At 43.3% G+C, this 24,640-nt stretch overlaps 1 protein-coding gene across 4 annotated transcripts in view; it reads left to right on the forward strand.

Annotated features, from left to right (window-relative positions):
- lrba (LPS-responsive vesicle trafficking, beach and anchor containing) overlaps positions 1 to 24,331 on the forward strand; it is a 150,113-nt gene extending 125,782 nt beyond the window's left edge. For all 4 annotated transcript variants that reach the window (XM_068320696.1, XM_068320700.1, XM_068320699.1 and 1 more), the window contains 10 exons: positions 3,862 to 4,029; positions 9,069 to 9,158; positions 10,777 to 10,954; positions 12,262 to 12,330; positions 13,982 to 14,137; positions 15,623 to 15,790; positions 19,312 to 19,410; positions 19,482 to 19,678; positions 22,730 to 22,881; positions 22,976 to 24,331. In XM_068320696.1, the coding sequence (XP_068176797.1) occupies positions 3,862 to 4,029; positions 9,069 to 9,158; positions 10,777 to 10,954; positions 12,262 to 12,330; positions 13,982 to 14,137; positions 15,623 to 15,790; positions 19,312 to 19,410; positions 19,482 to 19,678; positions 22,730 to 22,881; positions 22,976 to 23,066 (1,368 nt within the window). In that variant the 3' untranslated portion in view covers positions 23,067 to 24,331. The remainder of the gene's footprint in view (positions 1 to 3,861; positions 4,030 to 9,068; positions 9,159 to 10,776; positions 10,955 to 12,261; positions 12,331 to 13,981; positions 14,138 to 15,622; positions 15,791 to 19,311; positions 19,411 to 19,481; positions 19,679 to 22,729; positions 22,882 to 22,975) is intronic.
- The last annotated feature ends 309 nt before the right edge of the window (positions 24,332 to 24,640 follow it).

The raw sequence follows: 24,640 nt of genomic DNA on the forward strand, positions 1-24,640 counted from the left end.
TAATTCTTCTCATATGAAAAAGCATGATGTCTCACTGTCACACATGCTGAATGTGTGTTTTCAGGATGTTTTGACCGACTTGTTCTTAAACCGTCATTTCAGTGTATACAGAACTGACAAGTGTTTGCTTTATTCATCCGTAATCGATACAAAGGAAAACAGTCCGCCGCTGACGACGCTCCGCACACAACATGTGCATTTGATTACACACCCACATCGTCGGTAACACACGCGCAGGCGCATGCACATCCATTTGCATCACCGCTGGCATGCAAATAAGTGCATTGATTTGTTAAGTGACATTTTAACATCCTCACAGACAGCTCTCCGTAAGTCCTTAAAAGGGTTTTTTAGGGCCAATGAGGGAAAAAGGAGAGCATTCAGTGTCACCTCTTTAAAGCTGAAGTGAAATCCTGCTCAATCCAGACCATAAAGCTAACCGCAAACCACAGCGAGGAGCAGCGATATGCCCGGAGAAACTCCTGCAGATTTGTTGCATGGAGAGACTCTGAAACTTTTGCGCAAAGGACGATAATCTCTAAGCCCAAAAGTGAGGTAAAAAAAAGAGAAAGAATACAGTAAATCACGCCCACTTATAAGCAGTAAAAGCAGTTCAAGATGAGGCTGTGTTGTAAGAGTCGAGATCAGACGCTCCTCAGGACTCCTGAGTAATCCGGGTTTAATGTCCACCAGCTGCTTAATTGCAATCATCATATCTCCGTCTGAAGAGTAGCATATTGACAGACACAAAGTCAAACACAAAGTCATTCTGTGAGTGTTTATGTGGGTTTCTGGGCTGAAAGTTCACACTCCACTCACAGATGTTTCAGAAAGTAAAAATCAATCCCTTAAATCCTTTTGGTTCTGATGGCATGTTCATCAGAATATGCATCATAGAAGCAAAATAAGCACTGAATTTAGAAATACTTGGGTGTTGTGAAGAGCAGAAAAAGCTATTAAAGTGAATAATGACATTTCCCTCCATAGGAGAATATTCCAAATTGTTGTTCCCATTAAAACAAGTCACAGCACACAACAAAGGAGACCTCCGTATGTTTCCAAGGTGCACTTTGTCAAATCCTGAACAATAGAAATGTGGGAATCCACTCACTTCTACCCCCTATCAGCATTTACATAAAGGCATGCTAAATTATTCATTAATTATCAGAGAGTCCCCTGTGGATGGGTATGACACACACACTGGGTGCTAATTGGCTCATCAATAATCCTGCCTGGTCGTCCTGAAGTGGCACCAGATCCCACCTCAGGAATCCGCTATCTGTCTCAACCTTCTGCCTCGCCGTTTCTAGAGCGGGACTCAACAGAAGGATGTCAGCGCACCTGCTCACCTGGCACGTTGTTAACAACTCACCGCTACACGCCTGATTTCTGGTCTTTACCTGTCCATCAAGCAGCACAAATGTCTCACATTGCAGCCTTGTAGATATCGTTTATGTTTGTTGGTTTGTCTTTTCGCAAATTCTCAACAGATTCTGGAGGCTGTGTGCTTTTTTTTTTTTTTATTCTTGTATTCTCACCTGGTTTTTGCTAAGTGTTCTAGTAGCTCCGTTTGAACGAGCGCTTGAAGACCCAAAATAAAGACTCTCCCCATAAGCGACAAAAGACTTCTTTTGAACCGCTGACACGGGGTCCGCTGAGGTTAGATTTATCCACATCGATGTCAGTCAACGTGCTGCTGAGGCTTTTTTTTTCCAGACAGACGGTGACGGACCGAACTAATGCAGGAATACACAGCTGTATACTTATGTTAACAGGCTCTCTCACCCTCTCCCTCTGCTCATGCTACACGCAAGTGATTTCCATAAAGGCGGACCTTTAGAGAGGGAGCTGCAATACCATGACTGCTCTTTGTGTCCCTGTGCTGATTGACAGTAGATTGCAGCGCACATTAAATGGCCATCAGGCCCAGCATCAGTTTTAGAAAGAGGGGAGCAGTGCCCGTCAAAGGTCAATCTTCACGCATAATGAACTGATTTCTCTTTCACTCTCTCACACTCACACACACCCATACACACACATACTTAAGCATGCTCGACTGAACCCCACTCTGCGTGTTATTATAGCGTGTTTGAACGAAGAGGGGTTTCCTGGCTTATAATGTAGCATTAATAAAAAGGATTGCCTTATGACACAAGCCTTTAAACACACTCGACGCTCTTTGAATTTGCTGATGCCAGAGGGACAAACAGAGACGGTGTCTAGACACTCGCATACTCCAGGGTTGTTCTGTTTTGTTTTAATACTAAACGATAGCTTAGTTTAGCTTTAACATTGCAACATCGTTCAGCCCTCAACACAACATTCTGTTAAGTGAGTCACTCAGATGGGAGAACAAAATACAGACATCCCTACTGCTGTTATCGTCAGATTCTAAAGCACTCGGAGCAGTGATGAAGCTAAACACACCCGACGCTGTGAAAACCATAAACTTACAGTAAACATGAATTAATCTTGCAGCTCAAAACAGGCGAGAGGAGCTATTAAAAAGACTGCCCTGTTAAAAAACAAGACATTTTTTTTATTCTAATGGTCATAAAATATCCTATCAGTACTGATGATACGGTGATCTGAGAGACACAAGCATGTTTTTCTTAAAATCTGCACCTGTCTAAAGGCAATGAAAGATACATAAACTGTTTAAACGTTCACCAGGTAGATCTTCATCTACCTGGAAAAGGTGGGATAGATGGGCTAATGGTCTAAAACATTGTGCATAGTAAGTGTACTTAAAGCAAAAGCAATCACATGCAACCTGCAGTATATTCTCCCATTACCCAACACTAACAATGAGGTGTATATATTTCCACTCCTTTTAAAAGGGTTTGAAGACATATGATGGCTAAAAAGTACTAATGTGTAATACTCTAGTTGAGGTAATGTGTATTTTTTTTACGTTTGCACACTTTGAACCTGAAAAGCTTTTATACTGTATTTTCATCTGATGATTTTTTTTCTTCTCATGTAAACATGAGCTTTTTAGATTAAGCTTCTAAGCAGTTCAGTTGGTGGAGTTTGCAAAGGTTTCCAATCGTTGCTTAAGACGCAGTAAAAACGTCAGGGTACTCCCACCGCATGTGGTCTTCTCTTTACGTCCGTGCTTTTCACCGTGATTGAAAATTGTAATTAAGAGACTGGGGAAGAATTATATGCAGAATGAGCTGTCAGAAAGTCACATTTAAGTGAGGGATGCGTTGGTCTGTGCAGTAAAAAATTAAATGATATAAATTGCCATTTAAGTGTAGCACAGGCTAATGTTTTGTCACAAATTAATGTGACACAAGGCAGCAATGACAATCAAGGGCTGCCTCATTCTAATTTGGTCGTGTTTAGAGGGCTTTTGTGAGCCAGCAGCTTTACACAAATTAACACAATTGCCTATTTTTATGAGGGAACCATAAATGTTTTTTCCCTCCTTTGCCGGCTAATGAGGAGAGAAAACGGCTTGTATCTCAGCGTTATGCGGGGACGTCTGCGGCAGAGCAACACGGTGCTCCTAACCGCCCACAACCACCGGAGGAAAGAACAAAGACGGAGGACGGAATGGCTCCCTAATGAACTACAAGAGTTCTCTAATGTTTTGATGTTCCCATATGATCAGATATGGATTTACTGTGTTTTCTGCTCATTATAGAAATCATTGGCAGATTCTGTCACAGGAACAATTAGCAGTATATTCTGTAGAATTCATCTTCGAGGGGCATTAGTGAAAACTGCTGCTCGGTAATGGGAAGAGGAACATGTTTGGGGAGTAGCGTTTGATTTGGGGTGCGGCGTCTAAATGATCTGCATCTGTTGGCACTTACAATACTCATAATCCTCCCATCCTTTCACTATTTGCAGGCTCTGGAGAGCGAATTTGTGTCCTGCCAGCTCCACCAGTGGATCGATCTGATCTTCGGCTACAAGCAACAGGGACCTGAAGCCGCCAGAGCCCTCAACGTTTTCTATTATCTCACCTACGAAGGCGCCGTTAACCTCAGCAACATCAATGACCCCTTGCTCAGAGAGGTGAGGCTGATGCATGAGTCCAATGACGCACAAACACATTTTAATACATGTTTGCTTTAAGTCCTGCGCAGCTGCTTTAACTCCTTTGGTAGATAATGCTGCGTAAGGGAAGAAATATGGTATTACAGTAAGTACACTGTGTTAGCGCTCTCAAATGGATGCTTAATCCGGCTATATTATAAAAGCATCTGTCTACTCACTGCATTTGTATTATTTTTGATGCCATTAGCTGTGTTAAATTGCTTGTAGAATGGCATGGGAGAGCTAAGCTAACAATCTCCTGGCAGGTATTGCTGAGCGAAGCTTTTTCCGCCGTGATACCTCTGAAAGCTCTCCACCGAGCGTTCCACTTTGACGCCTTAAAGGCTTCTCCTTGGCTTTCATTCATTATTCATCCCCTCTCACTCTGAACCGCTGCACACACACACACACACACACACACACACACACACACAAGAGCTACACTGGCGCTCGTGAAAGCAGCAAAAAACATGCTGCCGAGAAGAAAAACAGAGAGTTTGCCCACAGCCAAACAGCAGTTTGACAACTTCACCAGTCTGCTGTAAAAGACAGCTAGAAATCTTATTTTTTCCTCATTTTTTGGCATCTTTTCATTTTGTTATGAATATAGTTTACTTACCAGAGTGTTTACAGTTGGACAATCCGTTCCTAACCATTTTATTCTAAACCGTAAAACTCTACTTGAATCCACTTTATTCTGAAGGCTTGTGTGTGTCTGACTTTATTGTGGCAGTGCTGCTGGAATAAAAAATCTTGATAATGCCAATGGGAGTGACACAAAACAATAGGAACAAGGCCCAGCTAGTGGTGCTTGCATTGTGGTCTGCATTGAGATGAGTTCAGAGTAGATGAACGGTCTCGTGACGCCACTGTTCTGCTGCCCTTCATGCTCAGTGACTGGAGCATGGCAGGCACTAGGGGTGGATCATTGATTTATCACCCCATTCGCCCTAATTCCCATCCAGATGTGCTTTGGCCTTTAGCTACACACACACACACACACACACACACACATACACACACAAATACACAAACTCATGCAGATTCATTACCAGGGTGCGCTGGTCATTTCTACTCTCAGCCCATTACCTTCTTCTGGTTAACACACAATCACAAAATTGGATCATTGGTAGTAGAGTACTATTTCTGCCAGGCTGTTCCTGTAATAAAGAGGTTGATGAATTCACACACTAACAGGAAGTGCAGGCAGATGGATCTGATTCCGCTCATAAAAAAAATCAAATGCTGGAATACCGAATTTAGATATGAATTGTCTCTGTTTATAACATTTTTACTGTTAATAATGTTCTAAATGTGATTATTATAGGTGAGACTTTATGTGAAATCTCTTTTACAATCAAGTCAGTAGTTTGTTTTTAATAAATCGTTGTCTTTTAGGTTATTCTATTGGTATCTTGAGCGATAGTTCATGTAAAATTGCTGGAATTCAACGACGTTCAGTGTCTGTATTTGTAAAATATGGAAGCAAATTGTTTTCCTCACCCTAGAAATGAAAAAAGTTACTGTCTGATATTTTCTCTGATGCACTTGGTCTGATCTGCTGGCTTTCAGAATTTAAAGGCACCCCCAGTCTGAGCGCTTTAATTAGTTAAATAAACCGAGGTCGTGTTATATGTGTGAGCTAAGTCAAGGCTCTCCTTCAACTGTGTTTGTGCGGAAGGAAGCGTGCCCTGTCTCAGCAGAAAGTGAAAACAGAGTTCCAGGGCCTGGGCCTTGTCATAGCCGGGCACAGGGGGGTGAGGGGGTGGTGGTGAGGCTGAGGGCTACAGGAGCTTTGAGACCGAGGGCTTTGGGTCTGATAAGGTCCCCAGAGTCTGCCATTACTGAGTGACAACTGTTTCAGCCTGAGCTGTGGTCTGAGCCAGGCTTGGCTGCATTAGGCCAGGCTCTGGGGCTGTTCAATGTCAGTGGGATGGGTCACAGATGTGTGTGTGTGTGTGTGTGTGTGCGTGTGTGTGTGCACGTATGCTGGAGGATTTAGGTTCAGATCGGAAAAGCTAGTGAATTGGGGCAGAAAGTTCTATATTCTCGCACTCTGTTTGCCGCCGCTAACTCTCATCCAGCTCAACCTCAGACACTGGAGAGGTTTGGACGATCGTACCTTGGTATGTTTGCACATACATACAAGTGTGTGTACATATACAGTACATATACGCATGCATTGGAATCTGTATGCCTTTGTATATTTATGTGTGTGCATCAGCATAAATGCACACGTTTGTCTGTTTATGTGTGCTTTTCTGTTCGCGGAGAGTTTGGAATATCTCAGCACAGATTAGGGAATGCTATTGAGACCACTGCGGTGTTTTTCAAAACCATGATTACTTCCTGTCCTGCTGCCGCCACAAGTCAAACCTTACCTCCTCTCTTTTTGAAGAGAAAAACCCTGTGTGTGTGTGTGTGAGTGTGTGTATATGTGCATGTGTGCAACGCTCAGATTTTTTTCATGTCGAAGCGTGAGCGCACGGGTGTACGACATGCATGCAGCGTCTCCATTGCCTCTCTGTGCAGAAAATAGAACCGCACCCTGTGTTGCGTCTCACGGTTGTACAGGGCTTCCCCTCTTTCACGTGATTATGGAAAATCCCACAGCCTCTAACACCAGCGACAAAACGCAGAGCCTCATCTGAATTGTACAAAGTCTGCGTACTTTGGCAGAAGACGGGGAAATATACAGTACCCACGCCAGCGAACCCGGATCGCCATTCAGCTAAAGTCACTCACCAAACACAAGGTCGACTAGTTTATTGTCTTTGGATAATGATGTGGTTTAAGGTTATGGATGTCTAAAGATATAAAGAACCACGCTACTCTGCCTGTCAACAACACAAGGCCGCTGTAGTAATCTTTTTATTCTATTCATAGAATGTTGTTGGTTCAATTTGCATAAATGTGCCGTGTTTTACATGGATATCCATCTTGTCAAGTAGCTGAGTAAATCAAAGGGAAGGTTGGAACATCTGAACTGAGGGCGTCTCGGCCATTTAAATGTATAGAATATAGAAAACCTTCATCAGACACGGGCCAGCGCCCCTAAAAGAGATTGGCCTTTTGGGTCGCCCCCTCATATAATCACCTGAGCATTTCATTGGCATATCGGCATAGGACATTCTGACCTAGACTCAGCCACCATCCAGGGTTCCACTGCCTCGTAAATGTCAGCGCTGAACCTAATGAAGACAGGTTGAGTGGTTTTGAGGAGCGTCTTCCTCGCATTAGCTTAAGCAAAACGCTCCCCTCTGTAGGCAGACGAAGGTGAGGGACTTTGACCTTGAATGATGCTCTGGTGTCCTCTCAGCAGCCAGACTCACTGGATGAGATTGAAAATGTGTCCAGTCATGAGGTAATTTACAAAGCTCCTTTTGCTTTTATCAATGAATGAACAAAGGGCCTTCATTTAAATATATTTTATTTTTTTTAATTTAAGTCATAATTTGTTTTATACTCTCTTTAGAAATAGATTATGGAAGCATGTTCAGACACTTACAAACCTTTAAGTCCAGACACAGATCCCAGTATTATTTTAATTATTAAACTTTAATTTTGTGATTATTATTATGGTGATGATTATTATGGGTATTAATCATTAATAGTAATAATTCATAACTTTTTCTCCATACATTATTGACATGAAATCATTGATGCACATCTCACACTGTTTTATTTATCCTCTCATAAAACATCACTTCTTAGTCCTGAAGGGCAGTAATCCATCTCTACCATTTTTTCCAGAGTATTTTGGCTCAAAACAGACAATTTTATTATTAAAAGTGGAAAGGGCTAAAAGCAGCATGAAAGTGTACTGAGAGTGAATAAAGTGAAAAATGAGAGGAAGGGTCGCGCCGTGAGGGAGCGTGAAGGTTACGATCTCGCTGCTGTCTTATCTCTACGTCTGCATGAAAAATGGTGTATTGTGATTTTTTCTCAGCGTGATTCTTGGCTGATGAAACCCGGTAACAGACAGTCGAGATCGCTCCTTCTCTACGCCTCTCTGAGAAGTTAGTCTGCTCATACCCATTGTCTGAAACTAACCAGAGACAAACCTTTTTCTCATGGAAATACCATATGCAGTCCTCAGCCATGAGCTCATTCTCACAGGCCTCGCCAAGTCAGGCTCCAACGTCCCAGCTTCCACACATGAGCCTCACTCCCACACAGCCGGTCACAGCCAGTCACAGCACGCACCAGCACACAGACGGGCCCATCATAACTGTGTGTCAGCCAGTTTTTCTTTGCCGCAGACTTTTCTTTAAACATCTATCATATTTTGTGATAGATTTTCTTACTGCTCCTTACTCTTGTTTAGTTTAGAAAACGCCTGAACGCGGCGTGACAGCTTCTCAGGTCAGAGCCTGCGCTCGCGTTTCCAGGCATGAAAATGTAAAATAATTAGCAGATGAATTGTTTCATGATAACAAAATGATAATGTGAAGTTTTTTTTTGAATGCACTGACGCGAGTCTGCGTTGCAGCACGCTGCTGTGTGAGTGTGTTCCATCTTATACTAGTTGGTCTGACAGTGAGCTGTGTGATGATGTCCAGAGGCTGCCCGGCCGGCGTCTCCTGACATTTATGGTCCTATACCTCTTCATTAACACCACCTAACCAGCCTAGAAACCCTCCTGTCCCGGCCCTCCTCTGATTTTCTGTGTAGAGGATAAGTCTGTGTGTGTGTGTGTGTGTGTGTGTGTGTGTGTCTCAGATGGTGAGAAAGTGTGTCCATGAAAATAAATCAATGCTCCCCCCTTACGGCATTACGATTTGAATTCAGTTTTTATTCTTAAGACTCAGCAGATAGTATACGTCATAATTGATCCACTGTATGTTTATTTAACTCTTTGTGAGGGTTTTCTTTGAAAATTTTGACACACAAAAAGTTTTGCATCAGTCTAAAGCAGGTCTCATTATGATTATTATGACGCAGCTAGTCTTTGCTTTTGACACTATGATGCTCGATGTTGCAAAAGTAAAGTTTTTTTTTATTTTCTTCCCTCTCAGGCTGTGGAGTCTCAAATTAGGAGTTTTGGACAGACCCCCTGCCAGTTGCTCATCGAGCCACACGCCCCCCGAAGCTCTGCTATGCAAGTGGTGAGTGATGCCTGCGCGTACGTGGAAACGCACACAATACTTTTAATCCTTACGATCAGAAAATACTGTGATGTAATAACGGCCTGGAGCCAGTTGAGCTACGGTGTCCTCTTGGCTATCTGTTTGGCTTCATACGACTCTTCTTTTTAATTTCTCGACCCACTTTTCATTCTCCGCTTACCCTCCTGTCTTCTTTATCCATCTACAACTGTGGGAAAATACGGTCTCGGGATTGAAAGCATCTCCTGTCTCATCATTAGAGAGGTGTGCGTGAAAGGGGGAACGAACCCCAACGAGTTTTGTTGCATGTGTGTTTAGTAAAAGGTGGGCCATGCCAGGGAAAGACACAGCTTTATATTGAAATCCTGGGCCCGAGCCAGATTTTCTACCAGAGCTGGAAGCGCGGGAGATCAGCGAAGGAGAGCAATGAACGGCAATCCCACCGTGACGGCCGTTCTAAGGGCCAAGAAGTACAGTTGGTGCGCCTGCTCGTGATGGACCGAGGCCCCTAGAGTCCCTATTAGTGTGGTGTCCCTGTGGTGCTGACAGCTGACTGTGGACCACCTCCCAACGCACACACACACAACCTCTTTGAATCCGCCGTGCATACGGGCAGATTGAAATGTTTTTTATTTTTACTCCACCACATATAGTTTTCAAACATAATATTCAGACGCCATAATTCAAACACGTTTCTGACCCTCCCCACGCCCCACGTATTCCTTCAGGACGCCTCGTTCTCTTTGCTTTTTTTACGCGCTCTCGCTCTCTACTTTCCCCGTCCGATCCTCCCTTTCATGCGAGTGTGTTGTCAGAGAGTCGGCATCTGCCCACGCCGATGGTAATGATACTGTCAGTGTGTCTGGTTCGCTGTCACACACACCGGATCTACTCAAGTCTATTCTTGATGTTAACATTGATGTTCCTCTTCTCTACACGCAAGGAGGGAAATGACTCTCTCTCAGAACGGCTCAGTGCAAACGCTCCTGTCTGCCCGTGGAAACCGTTTGACGAGTCCGCAAAGTCACTTATTTTACTGCTGTTTCTAATCGAATGAAACTTAAATTCAAATGTATGATGTAGTTAGCGTGAAAATCACATGAAGTTTGAATTGAATTATCTGTTGTTTTAGAAAATATCTAGAAAATATTTTGATTAATTGTTGGCATTTTCTGAGAAGCTCTTATCTTTAGTTACTCATGAAATTAATCATTAAGATTAATTGATAATAAATACAATTTAGATCTATTTATTCGGCTCAATGCACTGAATGCCACGTTTTACTCCTTTAAACAACAAGATATAATTAGTATTAAAGATATTTGTCCTTTACATGCAAATAATGATAAAACTTTGCATTTTTAAAATTCCGTTGTCTCTTCCTGACCCTTTTCTTGCTTGTCGTGATGAATTTCTGCGACTGTATCTCGCCATAGTTTCCTAACTTTTTTCTCTATCCTTCTTTTTCCTCCCTCTCCCTCCATTTTGTCCTCGCTAACCCTGGTTGTGGCTTTCTCCACTCATCTTTTTCTTTTGCTCTTCACCGCTCCATGTGTTTTTACCTTCCTTACTTTGCGTTGTCCATCCCTGTGGGCCTGAACAGTATCTTCTCCTGCAGACACCGATGATGTTTACGGAGCAGATGCAGCAGGACGTTATCATGGTGCTGAAGTTTCCATCCAACTCTCCGGTGACTCACGTAGCGGCCAACACCCAGACCGGTCTGACGTCACCTGCCATCATCACCGTCACCGCCAATCGCCTCTTCGCTGTCAACAAGTGGCATGGCTTGACAGGTAACAGATTTGTATGTGTGTGTGCATGGGTTCGCGTCTGTCTTTATGCTGTCTAAAACGCGCATTTACCAGAAAGAGTTTCTTCACCGACGTGAATTTGCATCAAATTAACCTCAAGGGGAAATTTTAAGGGAGATTAATTCGCCATCATGTAATTACTTTTGTATTTCCTTGGTTTCTATCTCTCCTCCACGCCAGTGTGTAATTTAACAAAGCCAAGAATTGACCCGTCTCGTCTCCGGGATGGACGTTGATTTAGGAGACAGGTGACTGCGTCTGCTGAAGAGCAGGATCAGTTGTGACACACGCGGCAGCCGGCATTAGGTTTCACGTCCACCTCCATACATCAGCTTCTCACTTCACAAAACCTTATTTACTCAACTTTCATTCTGACCCCAGAGGAAGCATTGAATTTGATATCTATAACTTTAAGACTGATTGGTTTTCTACTGCTTTCACCGGCAGAACAATTAATCTAATTTTTTTATTAGTTGTTCGAGGACATAGTCCCTTCATGTCCTTCTTATAGCATAAAAAATTCATGAAAAAACTTCAGAAATTAAAATGTATTTGTTAATCAACACGGTGAGAGATGATTGGTTTAATTCAGCTTCTCAAAAGTTGGATTTAGGGCTATTTGCCTGTTATTATAAATTCAACATGTTAGTTCATTTACTGAAATACATTTAAACTTATACTACATTAATGTCTGGGGGATTTTAAGAGTTTTTTTTTTTGTTTTTTTTTAGTTTGAAAAAAATTGTCAGATAAATCCGGAATGAATTTTAAGTTAAGTCTTCTGAGGACGGAAATAGATGAGTGAAAAATTCAAAATGCTTTCTGTTTTGTGTCGACAAGTCTTTGTGAAATATGATTATAAACAGCGTTTAGATTTTGGACTTTTCCATCAGATGAAACGAGCGATCTGTTTTTAATTTGTGACTAACAATGAGTTATTTCAAAAAAAGAAATCTGTTGATTGATAATGAAAATCAGGAGTTTTGCAGCCCCATGTTGAGGATCAGGCTGAGAGGCAGTTGTATTTTATGGTCTTCTTTCTGTCTGATAATGCTTTGGTTGAATAACTTCAATACTGCAGCGTTCACAGTAAGAACCGCGCTCTCCGTGGCCTGGTGGCTCTTTGACATAATAAATGTCTAATTTTCCCGAGAACTCTCGGCCCAGACGGCGACACTGAGACTTTATGGTTATAATTTTCAGCGTGTTCGACCGAACTAACAGCCGGCGTCTTCTTCACAAGGCCACATGATTACAATATTAATCCAATCTGTCTTCCTCTCTGTCAGGTCATCAGCAGGGCTCAGCAGTGCAGGACCAGCAGTACCAACTTCCTGTGGAAATCGACCCTCTGATAGGTGCGTTGTCATTCATGACTGCAAAAAGAACCGTATTCGTTACATAGTGGGAGCTCATATGTGCATGAAATGATTTTTTTGTGTGTGGATTTGTGGATGAATCCAGCATCTCGGTGACTCATGGCAGTCTGCAGCGCCGCGTCCCTGGACAGTAGATTAGAGTTGTTTCTCAGCCCCTGCCCTAGTTCACTCCTCATGATATAGACCCTGCTCTAGCACTAAACCATTTGCATGCAAATTGGAATGCAATGAGCTGTGGCCTAGGCCGGCATTTCATCATCAACCCCCCCCCCCTCTTTCTCCCCCTCTATCGTCCCTTCCCTCCCACCCTTTCTGCATCCTCTTTGGTTTAATTTGAGCGGAGGGAAAGGACGCGTGTCAGTGGAAATGAATATGAATGTGGTAATAATGTGTGATTGAGAATGCACTGCAGACGGCTGTCAGGACAATATAGGCGCCTCTCATCCTTCACGACTTGTTGATGAGCAGGAGAGGAGTGCAGAGCTGCGGTGACGTATGGGATGTGCTGGCAGGGAGGGGAAGAGCCACTTCTGTCTGCACTGTCGCTTCTCCGAAGCCTCTCGCAATCTCACGCACATCTGGAAGGGGGAGGCTGCTCTTCATCTGGAAATGTTGTGGTCACTCCAATTCTCACCAAAACATTTCCACAAATGACTACTGAAAATAACTCGCGATGCTTTTCTCATTTATCTTATCTACACCATTCCCGTATGTGAAGGGGGAATTTAAAAAAAAATCTTTTGTCTTTGTGTCAGTATTTATATATTCAGCGCACGTTTTTATGAGAGCTTTATAGCCACTGCGTATTATCTGTCACTGAGTGCACACTAATTTCATGCTTTATATCTTTCATTTTCCAGGTTTATTTTATCACTACACATCACTGTTGTCGCCCTTCTTTACACATTATGTCACCCTGAAGCATAAATAGTGTACAAAATGATATATTTTTGTGTACGTCTGTGTATTTTGGGGGAGGTAGAGGTGATTTTTGTGCATGTCAGTAATATATTTGCAGTGTTTGCATTCCAGGAGGAGTCTGCACTAAACACAGTAAATTGAGGATGAGTGTTGAGCGAACTGTGGCTTTGGGAAATGTTAAAAACAGCCTGAAATATTAGTTGTGGCAGGTATACTGGACTTTCTCAGTTTTCATGCCAGACAATCATCTCCAACACCTGTTGTCAAGCACTTGTGACCTCCACCGAATAAGAGATACTTCACAATGGACGCATCTCTCCAGAAAAGAAAAGAGATACCACTTACTGAGAAGAGAATCTCAATAAATTTGCTCTCTAACCAGAGATTGGCTAAAATTACAAACCCCTGATAAATGTTTAGTTTGTGTTCTGATTGAAGTAGATCGCACATTTTGTGAAGATGTGTGCACCATCTGTCATGACTCAAACCAGACCCTTGGAGTCTCACGGAAAACGTAAAGTCCCGTAAACTTAACCTTCAAGGTGTTTTATGCAGTCCCTCACAAATCATCCTTGCTTCAAATTCTGAAATGTAAGCGGAGATACATCGGAGTGTGGAGCAGATATTCTTTAACTGTGTGTTGTATTATAGAATAAATATTTCTTTTTCTTTTAATGTGTTCATTTAACGTAGTTCTTCTCTTTTGCAGCCAACAACGTGGGAAGTCATCGACGTCAGATCTCAGATCTGCTGGATCAAAGTATTCAGATCAGCTTGCAGTGTTTCGTCATCACGGCCGACAACCGCTTCATCCTCCTGTGTGGATTTTGGGACAAGAGCTTCCGTGTTTACTCCACCGACACCGGTAATGTGTAATCCTTGTGCACTTAGTTCTTGTATGTTAAGGGTCACACAAAGCTGTGGTGCTCCTGCTCAGTATACCTCGTCCTACCATCTTAATCTTGAGGCTGAAATATTACCTCAGATCTGAGATCTCTTGTTTGCTGAGATGTCAGATGAGATCAAAATGACAACACAAAATTCTTTCGCCTTTACGTCAGGTTCTCGTTTGGGTTTAGTTAATTCACTGCCATCTATTTTAACAGAAATAATTCAGTAGATTTATAATATTTAAATCTTCAATTTAACAAACTGTCTTAAAGTTTGCTTTCTATTGATTTATACCTGAATGCCACTTCCTCCTTATGCATGCAGACATGCAGTGCTAACATTTCGACACACACACACACTCTTAACACACACAGACACACACACACACACACACACATACACACTCTTAACACGCACAGGCGCCTTCAGGTCAGAGGTCCTAAATGAAACTGTCTGGATCGTCATCTCTGAACCCCACTCCTCAGCTCCTCTCCCCGGCTCCATTCACAAACCTGGCGCGCGTCGATACAACAGCCTCCGATTTAATTTCTGTAGGCCAGGGCCCCTCTTTCTCCTCACAGAGTAGCGGTGCAAGGCAGGACAGAGATAGCTCTATTGTGCGACTGCCACCAGGGTGTGCGACTGGAACGTGAACACAGTTTAATCGCATGCGTCCAACAGCTGCCACCAAGGTCCCCAAAGCCCCCAGGTTAAAGAACTGAGGGATTTTATCAATTACATGGCTTGATTGGTACACGTGCACAAAACACACAAAGCCGATTTTATGTGTACATGTAAGTGTGTGCCTGTGAGCGTACTGGTGAGTCCACAGCATTGCATGGTAGCCATTATTGCAGCAGCAATCATCAGTTATTTTCAGTGTTTATAAAGATGTCAAACATTTAATGTCTTTGATGTCTCCGTCCTTCTTTGGGAGTTTAGTCATGATCCTCCCTGCTTCATAACAACCGTCATCTTTGCAGTGACGTACAACTTAATTATCCGATGGACAGTGTTTTTTTTTTTTTTTTTAACACCCAGACAGAAATGTCATGCGATGCAAAGTATCCACTGTTTGACTGCAGAGGTCACCGTGTGAAGAGCGTAATGAGTTTTAGACAGCTTGATGGTGAGGCTGTGGTCTGGAAATCTGACAGCAATTAGCCTCTTTATATATACATATGAAGAGCAATTCATGTGTGCAGACACACGCACGCACACACACACACACACATAAACTCGCACACTGTCGGGAACAAATATTTATTCTTGTCTGGGAATTAGTACGACATTTGATCACGTGTGGATTTTGCAGAATGAACAACCAATCAGACAGATGATCAACAAACACACGGTGGCAAAAGAATTCCTATTCTCACGATAAATCCCCCCTCGGTTTGCGTGATTGCATCATCCCCTTTCCTGTTTACATTTCAGTTAATACACGACTGTTTTGTAGGAAAACTGACTCAGATCGTCTTCGGGCATCGCGACGTGGTGACGTGTCTGGCTCGCTCGGAGTCGTACATCGGAGGGGACTGCTACATCCTGTCGGGCTCCAGGGACGCCACGCTGCTGCTGTGGTACTGGAATGGGAAGCACAGCAGCATCGGAGAGAGTCCAGGCAGTGAGTACACACACACACACACACACACACACACACACACACATAGGTATTCTCTGAGTGCTCGCTGTGCTAGACAGTTGTGACTGTGTGATTTACGGCCTCCTCTGTAAAGTAACAACTAGCTTTGTCTGACCAGGCCAGGCCTCCTGCATACAGATTGGATTTCGCAGCAGAGCCACACCAGGAACGGCTTTCCAGTAATGTGTTTGAGATTGTGTGTGAGTTTCTGTGAGACCAGATAGTGTTATACCATGTGTGTGTGTGTGTGTGTGTACGTGAGAGTGTGTGAGAGAATCTGTCTTTAATGTGAGTGAAAGTGAGGGCCACTTAGAGACGTTAAATGTGACGTTGGGGGTCGCCGGCCAGCACATGAAAGTTCACCGCCATCCGAGGGGTCACGGGGTCACGCCAGTCGATAAAAGTGAAAAATGTCATGGGCCTCCTTTACGTTACCATAACATATGGCATCAGCCGTGATCAAAGCCATGCGCACGCATCGCTCTAGCCTTAGCCTGCTCGGCGCTAATTTGGCCAGCTTAGATAGACGTACATGTTGTGAAGTGATCCTTTACTAATGGGATGAAATTTATGACAAATTGTGATTCGGTTAATAAGCCACATTGGTTTTTGATTTTGGGGGTGGGGGTGGGGGGGGGGCATCACTTACCTCATATACACTGATGTGGGAATCCTGGAACGCATTCTTATTCCCAAAAAAGTAGAATCATGAGTATTTTCAAACGTAATAAACAAATTATAAAAGCATTTGTGAGTTAAAAAATAAAAATGAAAAAAACTGCATCTTCATTTTTTCCCCCTCTTTGATGGCTGCATTTTACATGGAACATAATAAACAGAACAACCTGTCCAAAATAGAGCATGTGCAGCTGCGTATTTTCAAAATAAAAGACTATATTTTTTTTATGCATGTATAACATTATAACACACCCAGAGCAGTCGTGTGTGTATTCCAGTGCATATGCGGAGCATGTTCTTGTGAGCGTGTGTGAGTCAGTGCAATGTCAAGTCGGCTGTTAGACTGACGTTACACTGCAGAGCAGACAAAGCAGTCATCATCCCAACCCTTCCCCACCACAATGTGATGCTCCATTGCCCCAGACCGCAGGAGTCTCTCCCAGACGTGAAGCTCTGCTACACACACACACACACACACACACACACACACACACACACACACACACACACACACACACACACACACACACACACACACATAAAATACATACATGCAACTGAATTTTCTTTATTCCTCTTCCAAAAACACTTACAAGCCACAGTCCGCACATGGAGACAACAGCCACACAAACAACACACACACACACACACACACACACACACACACACACACACACACACACACACACACACACACACACACACACACACACGTCTTTTCATGCCTAATGCCCTGTGCCCGTCCCACACACTTCATATGCTTGACACAAATGCCTCTGAATGGCTGATATGAATATGACCTATGCGCACTGGGTTCGTGCTGATGTCGTGCACGCAGAAGCAGAGATACCCCGGACACCACTGCCACCTGCTGGTCAAAGAAGGGAATGCAGTTTCATGACGTCCGTTGAGGAAGATCTCTACTGCATTATTTATTTTAAACAGGCTTCAGATGTAAAATCAGCTCTGATGTTTTGAGAAGAACTGATGCAGTTATATTGTTGCTACAGGAAAGAGTTCTCAGCCACACACACACACACACACACACACACACACACACACACACACACACACACACTACAGTATATCCAGTCAAAGTGTGTTTCATCCTTGCTCTTATAATTGAATGTTCTCAGCCTCGATGCAGACTGTTTTCACATTATTTACTGGAAGTGAAAATTATTTTAACATTATGATGCGATTCTTACGCCCTTTTTGGAACATGTGTTGTTACACATACGTAGCTTTTATGAATGCCTTAATGAGTCACTGGGATCTAATGAGGCTAAACTCAGACACAATAAAATATTTAATAATTATTCATCTCTACCAGAAGTCTGTATTACACTACAGATATTAAAATGATACCTGAATATTTTAGATATTACACTCTACCATTATCTAGAAATGGTGGAGGTATTTTATCATGTTTGAATCCAGATACTAAATCCGACGGTGTGATGTTATCAAGTCATAACCACATAATCAGACGTAATTCCAACCGACCCCAGCTCATAATGTGAAATGATACCCCAGTATATCAACTTTATTGACTCTGAGCACTAAGAGCTTTTGCTCCTCGTGACTCTGAGGACGTTAACTTTGAATGAAATGTTAAAATGTAAAGCTGTTGGCTTGGTGTTTGACCCCAGCGTTGGCCGCTGTTCACAAAGTGGAGAAATAATAGATATTTTAAAAAAACCAAACAGGTGAGGTTTGTTGGTATTTCAAAATAAAAGTGCATTTTTAATGTGTTTTTGTAATTATAAATTACCAAAATCTGTGTTTTCAACATTCTGACCTCATCATACAGATTTGGAATAATCCATGAATTGATTTATATCTCCCTTCATAATTTGCGGTAATCTATCATATTAGATTAGCTGTCCAGTTGGTTTCAGGAGGATTCACTGAACAATAAGGTTGGTTTAGAAATCTATCAGGGTTTAACTCTCGCTTTGGGTTTTTTTGGGGGGGAAATATTTGAATTACTGGTGAACCTGTGTTGAGTTGAACGTCACACGCTTCGCCTCATGTCAGCAAGAGGCTACAGCCCCACAGTCTGCCATAAAAAGTATTGTATATCAGTGTCGTCGCCCTGTGCTCCTCTCTTTGGACTCGACCTGACCTGTGACGGATAAAAAGGAGACCTACCCTAATGAACACGTCAGGCATGCTCTCCTGCTTTACACCGCTGCAACTTATTTACATCCTGTCATCTGCGCAGTTTAACACATTGACTCCAGTCAGTTCTTCTTTTTTTTTGTAAAAATAAAGTAACAATAGCGGATTCAAAGACATTCAAAATCTAAGTTGAGCCCCCGTGGGCCTAGAGAGAAGATGGACAGAGGAGTGTTTCAGCTTTGTTTCACTGCTCAACCTGATGGCTCAATAATCCGATGGGCCGTTAGCTTCTCTCTCTGCCTCTCTCTCCCTCTGCAGCACAGAAACATCTGGATCCAGTGAAGACAGAATGGGGGTCAAGGTTTTAAACATGGGGAGAGGCGGAGGGTGACAAGTGCTAGAAAGTGAGAGTGAATGAGGTCCTCAAAGCCCGTGCAGCAAGCTGCAGCGCACATTTAGATGCAAAACGTGCATTTCTGAGCCGAAATAATGATCGGCTGTTGCACGCTGTTTTAATCTGAGTCATTATGTGGTTGTTTCCAATGGTTTTTCACTGAATTAAGAGGCTTAGAGCCACTAAAACTGAGGTTGTTCTATTTATTTAATCCATCTACGCTCACAACTAGAAGTACAATTTCATTCCATCTAGCGACCAGTCATTTCTAAACATCTTTTAAGTTTTGTCGGTGTCTTCTCTCCAGACTTCACCACGCCGCGGGCCATCCTAACGGGCCATGACTGTGAAGTGACCTGCGCTAGCGTCTGTGCTGAGCTGGGTGTTGTGATTAGCGGCTGCAAAGGTGAGACTGCCGGCCTTAAATTTTATCTTCACGCTGCGTCGCTCACTATGTCGTGTCTCATGTTCCTTCAGAGGGTCCTTGTCTGATCCATTCCATGAATGGGGACCTGCTGCGGACCCTGGAGGGCCCCGAGTCCTGCCTGAGGCCTCGTCTCATCCAGTCTTCCACGGAGGGGAACTGCATGATCTACTACGACAAGGGACACTTCTGCCTCTTCAGCATCAACGGCAAGCTGCTGAGATACATGGAGGTGGAGGACAGCATCAAGGTGAGGAAGCACACACACACACACACACACGTGTGCGAGCGAGCACGCATATGAAAGTGCGCTCGCTCACACGTGTGTATCTGCACCGCATCAGAGCAGAAAGTTCCTCTTTACTGATTAAAGGCTTTCTTACGGTCTGAGATTTGGCGTGCCTCAGGGGGAAACCGTGGCTTCGAATCCCTTCTTTTGCTTTTCTCTCACACACACACACACACACACACACATACATACACACACCAGAGGAAATATCCTTTTGATCCTCAGCTCTGTTGTCAGGTCAGATCTGATTGGCTGCAGTGGTGGAGAACATTCCAAAGGAGTGGTCAGCTCCGGACACCGACACCATTAACTACACTCCAGCACGAGACGACACATTCCCCATTTCCCACATTTCCTCCCTGGTGGTTGGAGTGACATAAGATAGAGGCTACTGCCTTTGGTTTCCTGACCTTTTGTTTCCGGTTTGGCCTGGGAAATGTAAGCGAGCTCCGACAGACGTCCACAAACCTGTTTCCTATTAAGATCCCTCCTTTGCCCGGGATCCCGACCTGCCAACCAACCGGCTCCAAATGTGGAACACGCAGAAGACGTGATTAATGCGAACACGCATTGATTGCTTGCAGAATACTTTTTTTTTTGTCTAATGAGAACTTCAGAGTTTAACATTTTCCCAGAATTCCTTGTAAAGCGATGAAGCTGTAACTTTTGGGGAACAGCGCGCGTCGCTCGCCGGCCTCGTCGGATCTCCTTTCGCTGTTGTAAATTCCAGCCGTGTCAGATAGCATTAGGAAAATCCTAACATCTTGGAGTGAGGCTGTGAGAGTCTCGACCCCCACCACCCACCCCCTCGCCCACATCGCTCTCAACTCCACGCCCTCTGTTCTGAGACTGTATTTAGTGCATTTATGTACATACCAGAATCAATCTTCTCAGCCCTTGGAGTCCCAGCGCGGTATGACGCCAGGATAAATAAGTGTTTGTCCTGGCTTAGAGTGTCCACTTAGAAAGAGAGAGTGGGGCTGAGAAAGAGGGAATGTTTGTTCTGTGAATTTATAAGGGTCTGGAGTCATAGGTTATGTGACAGGCCAGCAGTCGGGATCCTGGTCTAATAGCAGAATCCAGTGACAGAAGCCATGCTGAATGGATTACGGTCTTTTAGGATCTAGTATAACTCAGGCGGTGCAGCCACTCCAGCGGGGTTTTTTTTTTTTTTGTCTTTCGCTGCCTTCGTCCATGTAACAGGGGGATTAACAGCGCTATAAATTATACTTTCTGCTTTCTCCCCCAACAAACCTCAAAATCCACCCACCGATCCCCAAAAGAAGTAGGAAATATGGGCATTTAAAAATGCACATGTTTCTGCTGGAGTCATTTTTTAGTCATCCGAGCCCGTCGAGCCATCTTGGCTCCCACAGAGAGTCGGCCATCTTGTTTGACTGCCCCAGTGGCAGAGGGCTGATTTATAATGTCTGTCTGCAGCCTCCTACCTGGCCCAGCTGACATGTCTGCCAGCTCTCCTGCCTCCTGCTGGGCTCCAGTAAGGTCATGGACTCCATTAGTAGAAGCACAGGTACATTAATGCAGAACAGGAACCGGTAAATAGTCCTTTTTTTTTTTTTGCGCGAGTCAACTGGCTTTCACCGCTTACTAAGCCATTCATCAGATTTAAAGACATTCTAGACATAGTTGTTGTTTTTTTTTGTGGAGGTTGTATTCTGATAGATACAAATAACCCTCAATAAACTTAATAATATGCTAGTTTTTTAGGGAGGGGTTTAGCTTGTGACTGCCCCCTAGTGGTAAAAAAAAAATTCAAGTCAAGTCTGCTTCGACTTTCCAGATTTTAATAACGGTAGCCGGTTTCACGTCAGGTATAACGAACGACTTCAGTTTGAATGAATGGATCGTGATTGGCTGGAATGGAACGCTATCTTAATTACTGTCAGATTAACTTTGAATGTTGATACACGAGACAATCACCGCACACACACAAAACAGACCCACCCCGCACACATCGCCCCCTCTCCCCCCCCCCTGCTCTGCACTCAGTCATGCTCCATTCCCATCCATCCTGGACGCCGATCTGACGCTGCAGTTCAACCGGATTGGACCCCGGAGGCGTCTCGCCATCCGCGTCGTCGTTTGCCTTCACGTGCAAACGTTGTATCGTAAACTCGTGAAAGATGAGAATGAGAAACAGCTTGTTTTATTCACTGCGTTTTCTTTTTTTTCTTTCTACAAAACATTGTCTTAATTTAGACCCCTCTGTGTCTCCGTCCGTCCGTTCTTTCGGCTGTGTGCTCCTCCTGATGGGCTATTTATGTTTTCCTTTACCAAATCAAGTTCCCTGAAAATGACTTGAAGATCAGGTCTCATTTTTCCGTTTTTGAACGTGAGCCTGATTCAACACACATGCCGCTGTCTCCTGCTGAATCACTGCGCAACGAGAAGGCCTCGTAAAAAACCACAACCAAGAAAAGCTCTAAATTAGTGTCATTTGCTGCTTTTAGGACTCACATTCTGCCTCGTCATTTCATCAGCTAGGGTTACTCGCTGATTGATGCTCCTGACTATTCCAGTTTGGCCTTCCACTATGCACTGCGCCCGTAATAGACTCCAACACACGACCTGATTTGTGTACGTCTGATTCCCCAGGGACCCATTCAGCTGTTACAGTTTGCAGGAAAAGCAGATGAGACGAGTAAATCTCTGAACCGCGCTGTGGGGAGCCATCTTTGTAGCAAGTCCTGCTCTGTGTACAGAAAGCCCCTAAGGATGGCGGCGCTGACTTGGCGTCCTTTGTTGGACCATATGACTTCTCAGTATGAGCTTTACTTTGACATAAGAGATGAATGGCTCCCAGATCACCGGTCCTATTCGCAGACTATTTATGCGTGTTGTTCTAGGTGGAATAGCTGTGCTCTGAGAGGTTTTTTTAACATCGCGAAGAAAGCGTCGCGAGCGGAACATCCAAACAAAAACCGAAGAGTTGAACCATCAACTGTGAAGCTCATTAAAAAGCGATCACTTGTTCCTCTCTCTCTCTGATAGGCCATGCTTCTAAGCCGCGATGGTCAGTACCTGCTGACAGGCGGCGACGGAGGCGTAGTTTCCGTCTGGCAGGTCCATGACCTCCAAAAACTGTTCACCTACCCGGGATGCGATGCAGGAATCCGCTCCATGGCCATGTCACATGATCAGAGGTACGCAAACACTCCACCGCCATCAATGTTAAAGGGATTCTTTAATTGTTTGACCTCTCAGCGTTAAAAAACGTCTCCTCCCGGCTCCTCTCAGGTGCATCATCACTGGCATGGCCTCCGGAAGCATCGTGCTCTTCTACAACGACTTCAACAGATGGCACCATGAGTACCAGACCCGATACTGAGCCCCACAGCTTGACTGACTAAGTCGGACGCTGACGCAGATCCAGACTGTTTCAAGTGTGAACCTTTATCAAAAAGCACTATTCTGTCTATATCCTGAATGTATCTCCTATTAAAGAAGAGACAACTATCTGTCCTGTTATAGTAACTATTTTTTAAAAAAAGGGCATAGCTATATTTTGTAGATCAGATAGAAAATTTTCATATAAATCATAGGGTGGGGGTTGTGTGACTGTACGGTTAAAAACAAATCTATTTTTAGCTGTAAGAGTCTATTTTCATCCTCTGGAAAAAAGATCGATGTGATTTATGGGGCGCTGGTGGGAAACTTTTCTCTTCACTTTAAAAATCCAAATATTTGTGTACTTTAGGGTGAGTGATTTGTGTTTGTATTTTATCTGGAGGTGTGTGTGTGTGTGTGTGTGTGTGTGTGTGTGTGTGTGTGTGTGTGTGTGTGTGGGGAATAATTGAAATTCACAACTTTTCTTTGCGCTTTGGCACTGCAGCTGGTGGATATGAAATGTAAACGATTAAAAGGATAAATGAAGAGGAAATATACATTTATAAATATATTCTGTTCCAATGTTGTCCTTCATATTTAAAATTTACATTCCCTTTGTACTTACTGAGAGATTGCTTTTGTGTGCGTTGCTTACTAGTTGTGTAACACCTATCAGCACAGATTTTTCGCATTGAAGCTTCATATACGAAAAACATCTCCCGCTCCCACCAAGTCGAAGTAAACTCGAAGTTTTTGGAGGAGCATGTCGAGAATCAATCATTTTGTCCCTTTTGCGTCTATTTCATGACTAAGCGTATAATCTTTTTTTTCCTTAACCTTTTCCCTTCGAGACTGTGTGTGATGGAAAAACAAGTTTCTCTTTTCAAATGAAGAACTAGAAATCGTCTCATAGCTGCTGCCCGAGGCAGCGTAGCATCTTTAACTTCTTTGAGTTTTGTCTCCAGCAGCAAACAGCAAAGTGAGATGTGCAATGAAAAGAAGGCCTTCAGCCTGTCTCTTTCTCATCACAGCAGTCTAAGTCACTGGATGAGTGATTATATAATGTGATTTAGCACTAAAGCAGCGATGAGGCGTATTCCTGTTAAATAAACTTGTATCTTTGCATTTTGAGGAAACGATTCTTCAGTTTACGTTTCGATGATTATTGTTATCTATCAACCGATTGGGTTTGTTTTGTTTTGTTTTTTTGCAATCATTTGAGTGTTTTGTGTGCTCTGACAATAAAATTTAATTTTATAACTTGAATTATCCTTACATGTGTGTTTCTCTCTGGGATTAAGATGTTATAGTAGAGTCAGACCTCTAGGGAGCGCCAAATCCCATCATATGTGGAATTGTGTGAATATTTCTTTTTCCACAGTTGAACAAACTGGGTTTGACACAAATGCATGCACATCCTGTTCCAATTTTTTATCCTTGTTTGTGAGTGTGCGGCTTCCATTGCAGAGATGTCTGCATTGCAACATCATGTAAACACAAAAACAAGCACATAAACAAAACGTATCTGTACCTTACAGTAAGATGCTGATAGGCAACTAAATAATTTAAGAATAG

The sequence above is a fragment of the Antennarius striatus genome, chromosome 8 (genome assembly GCF_040054535.1).
Source record: "Antennarius striatus isolate MH-2024 chromosome 8, ASM4005453v1, whole genome shotgun sequence".
Classification (NCBI taxonomy): Eukaryota; Metazoa; Chordata; class Actinopteri; order Lophiiformes; family Antennariidae; genus Antennarius; species Antennarius striatus.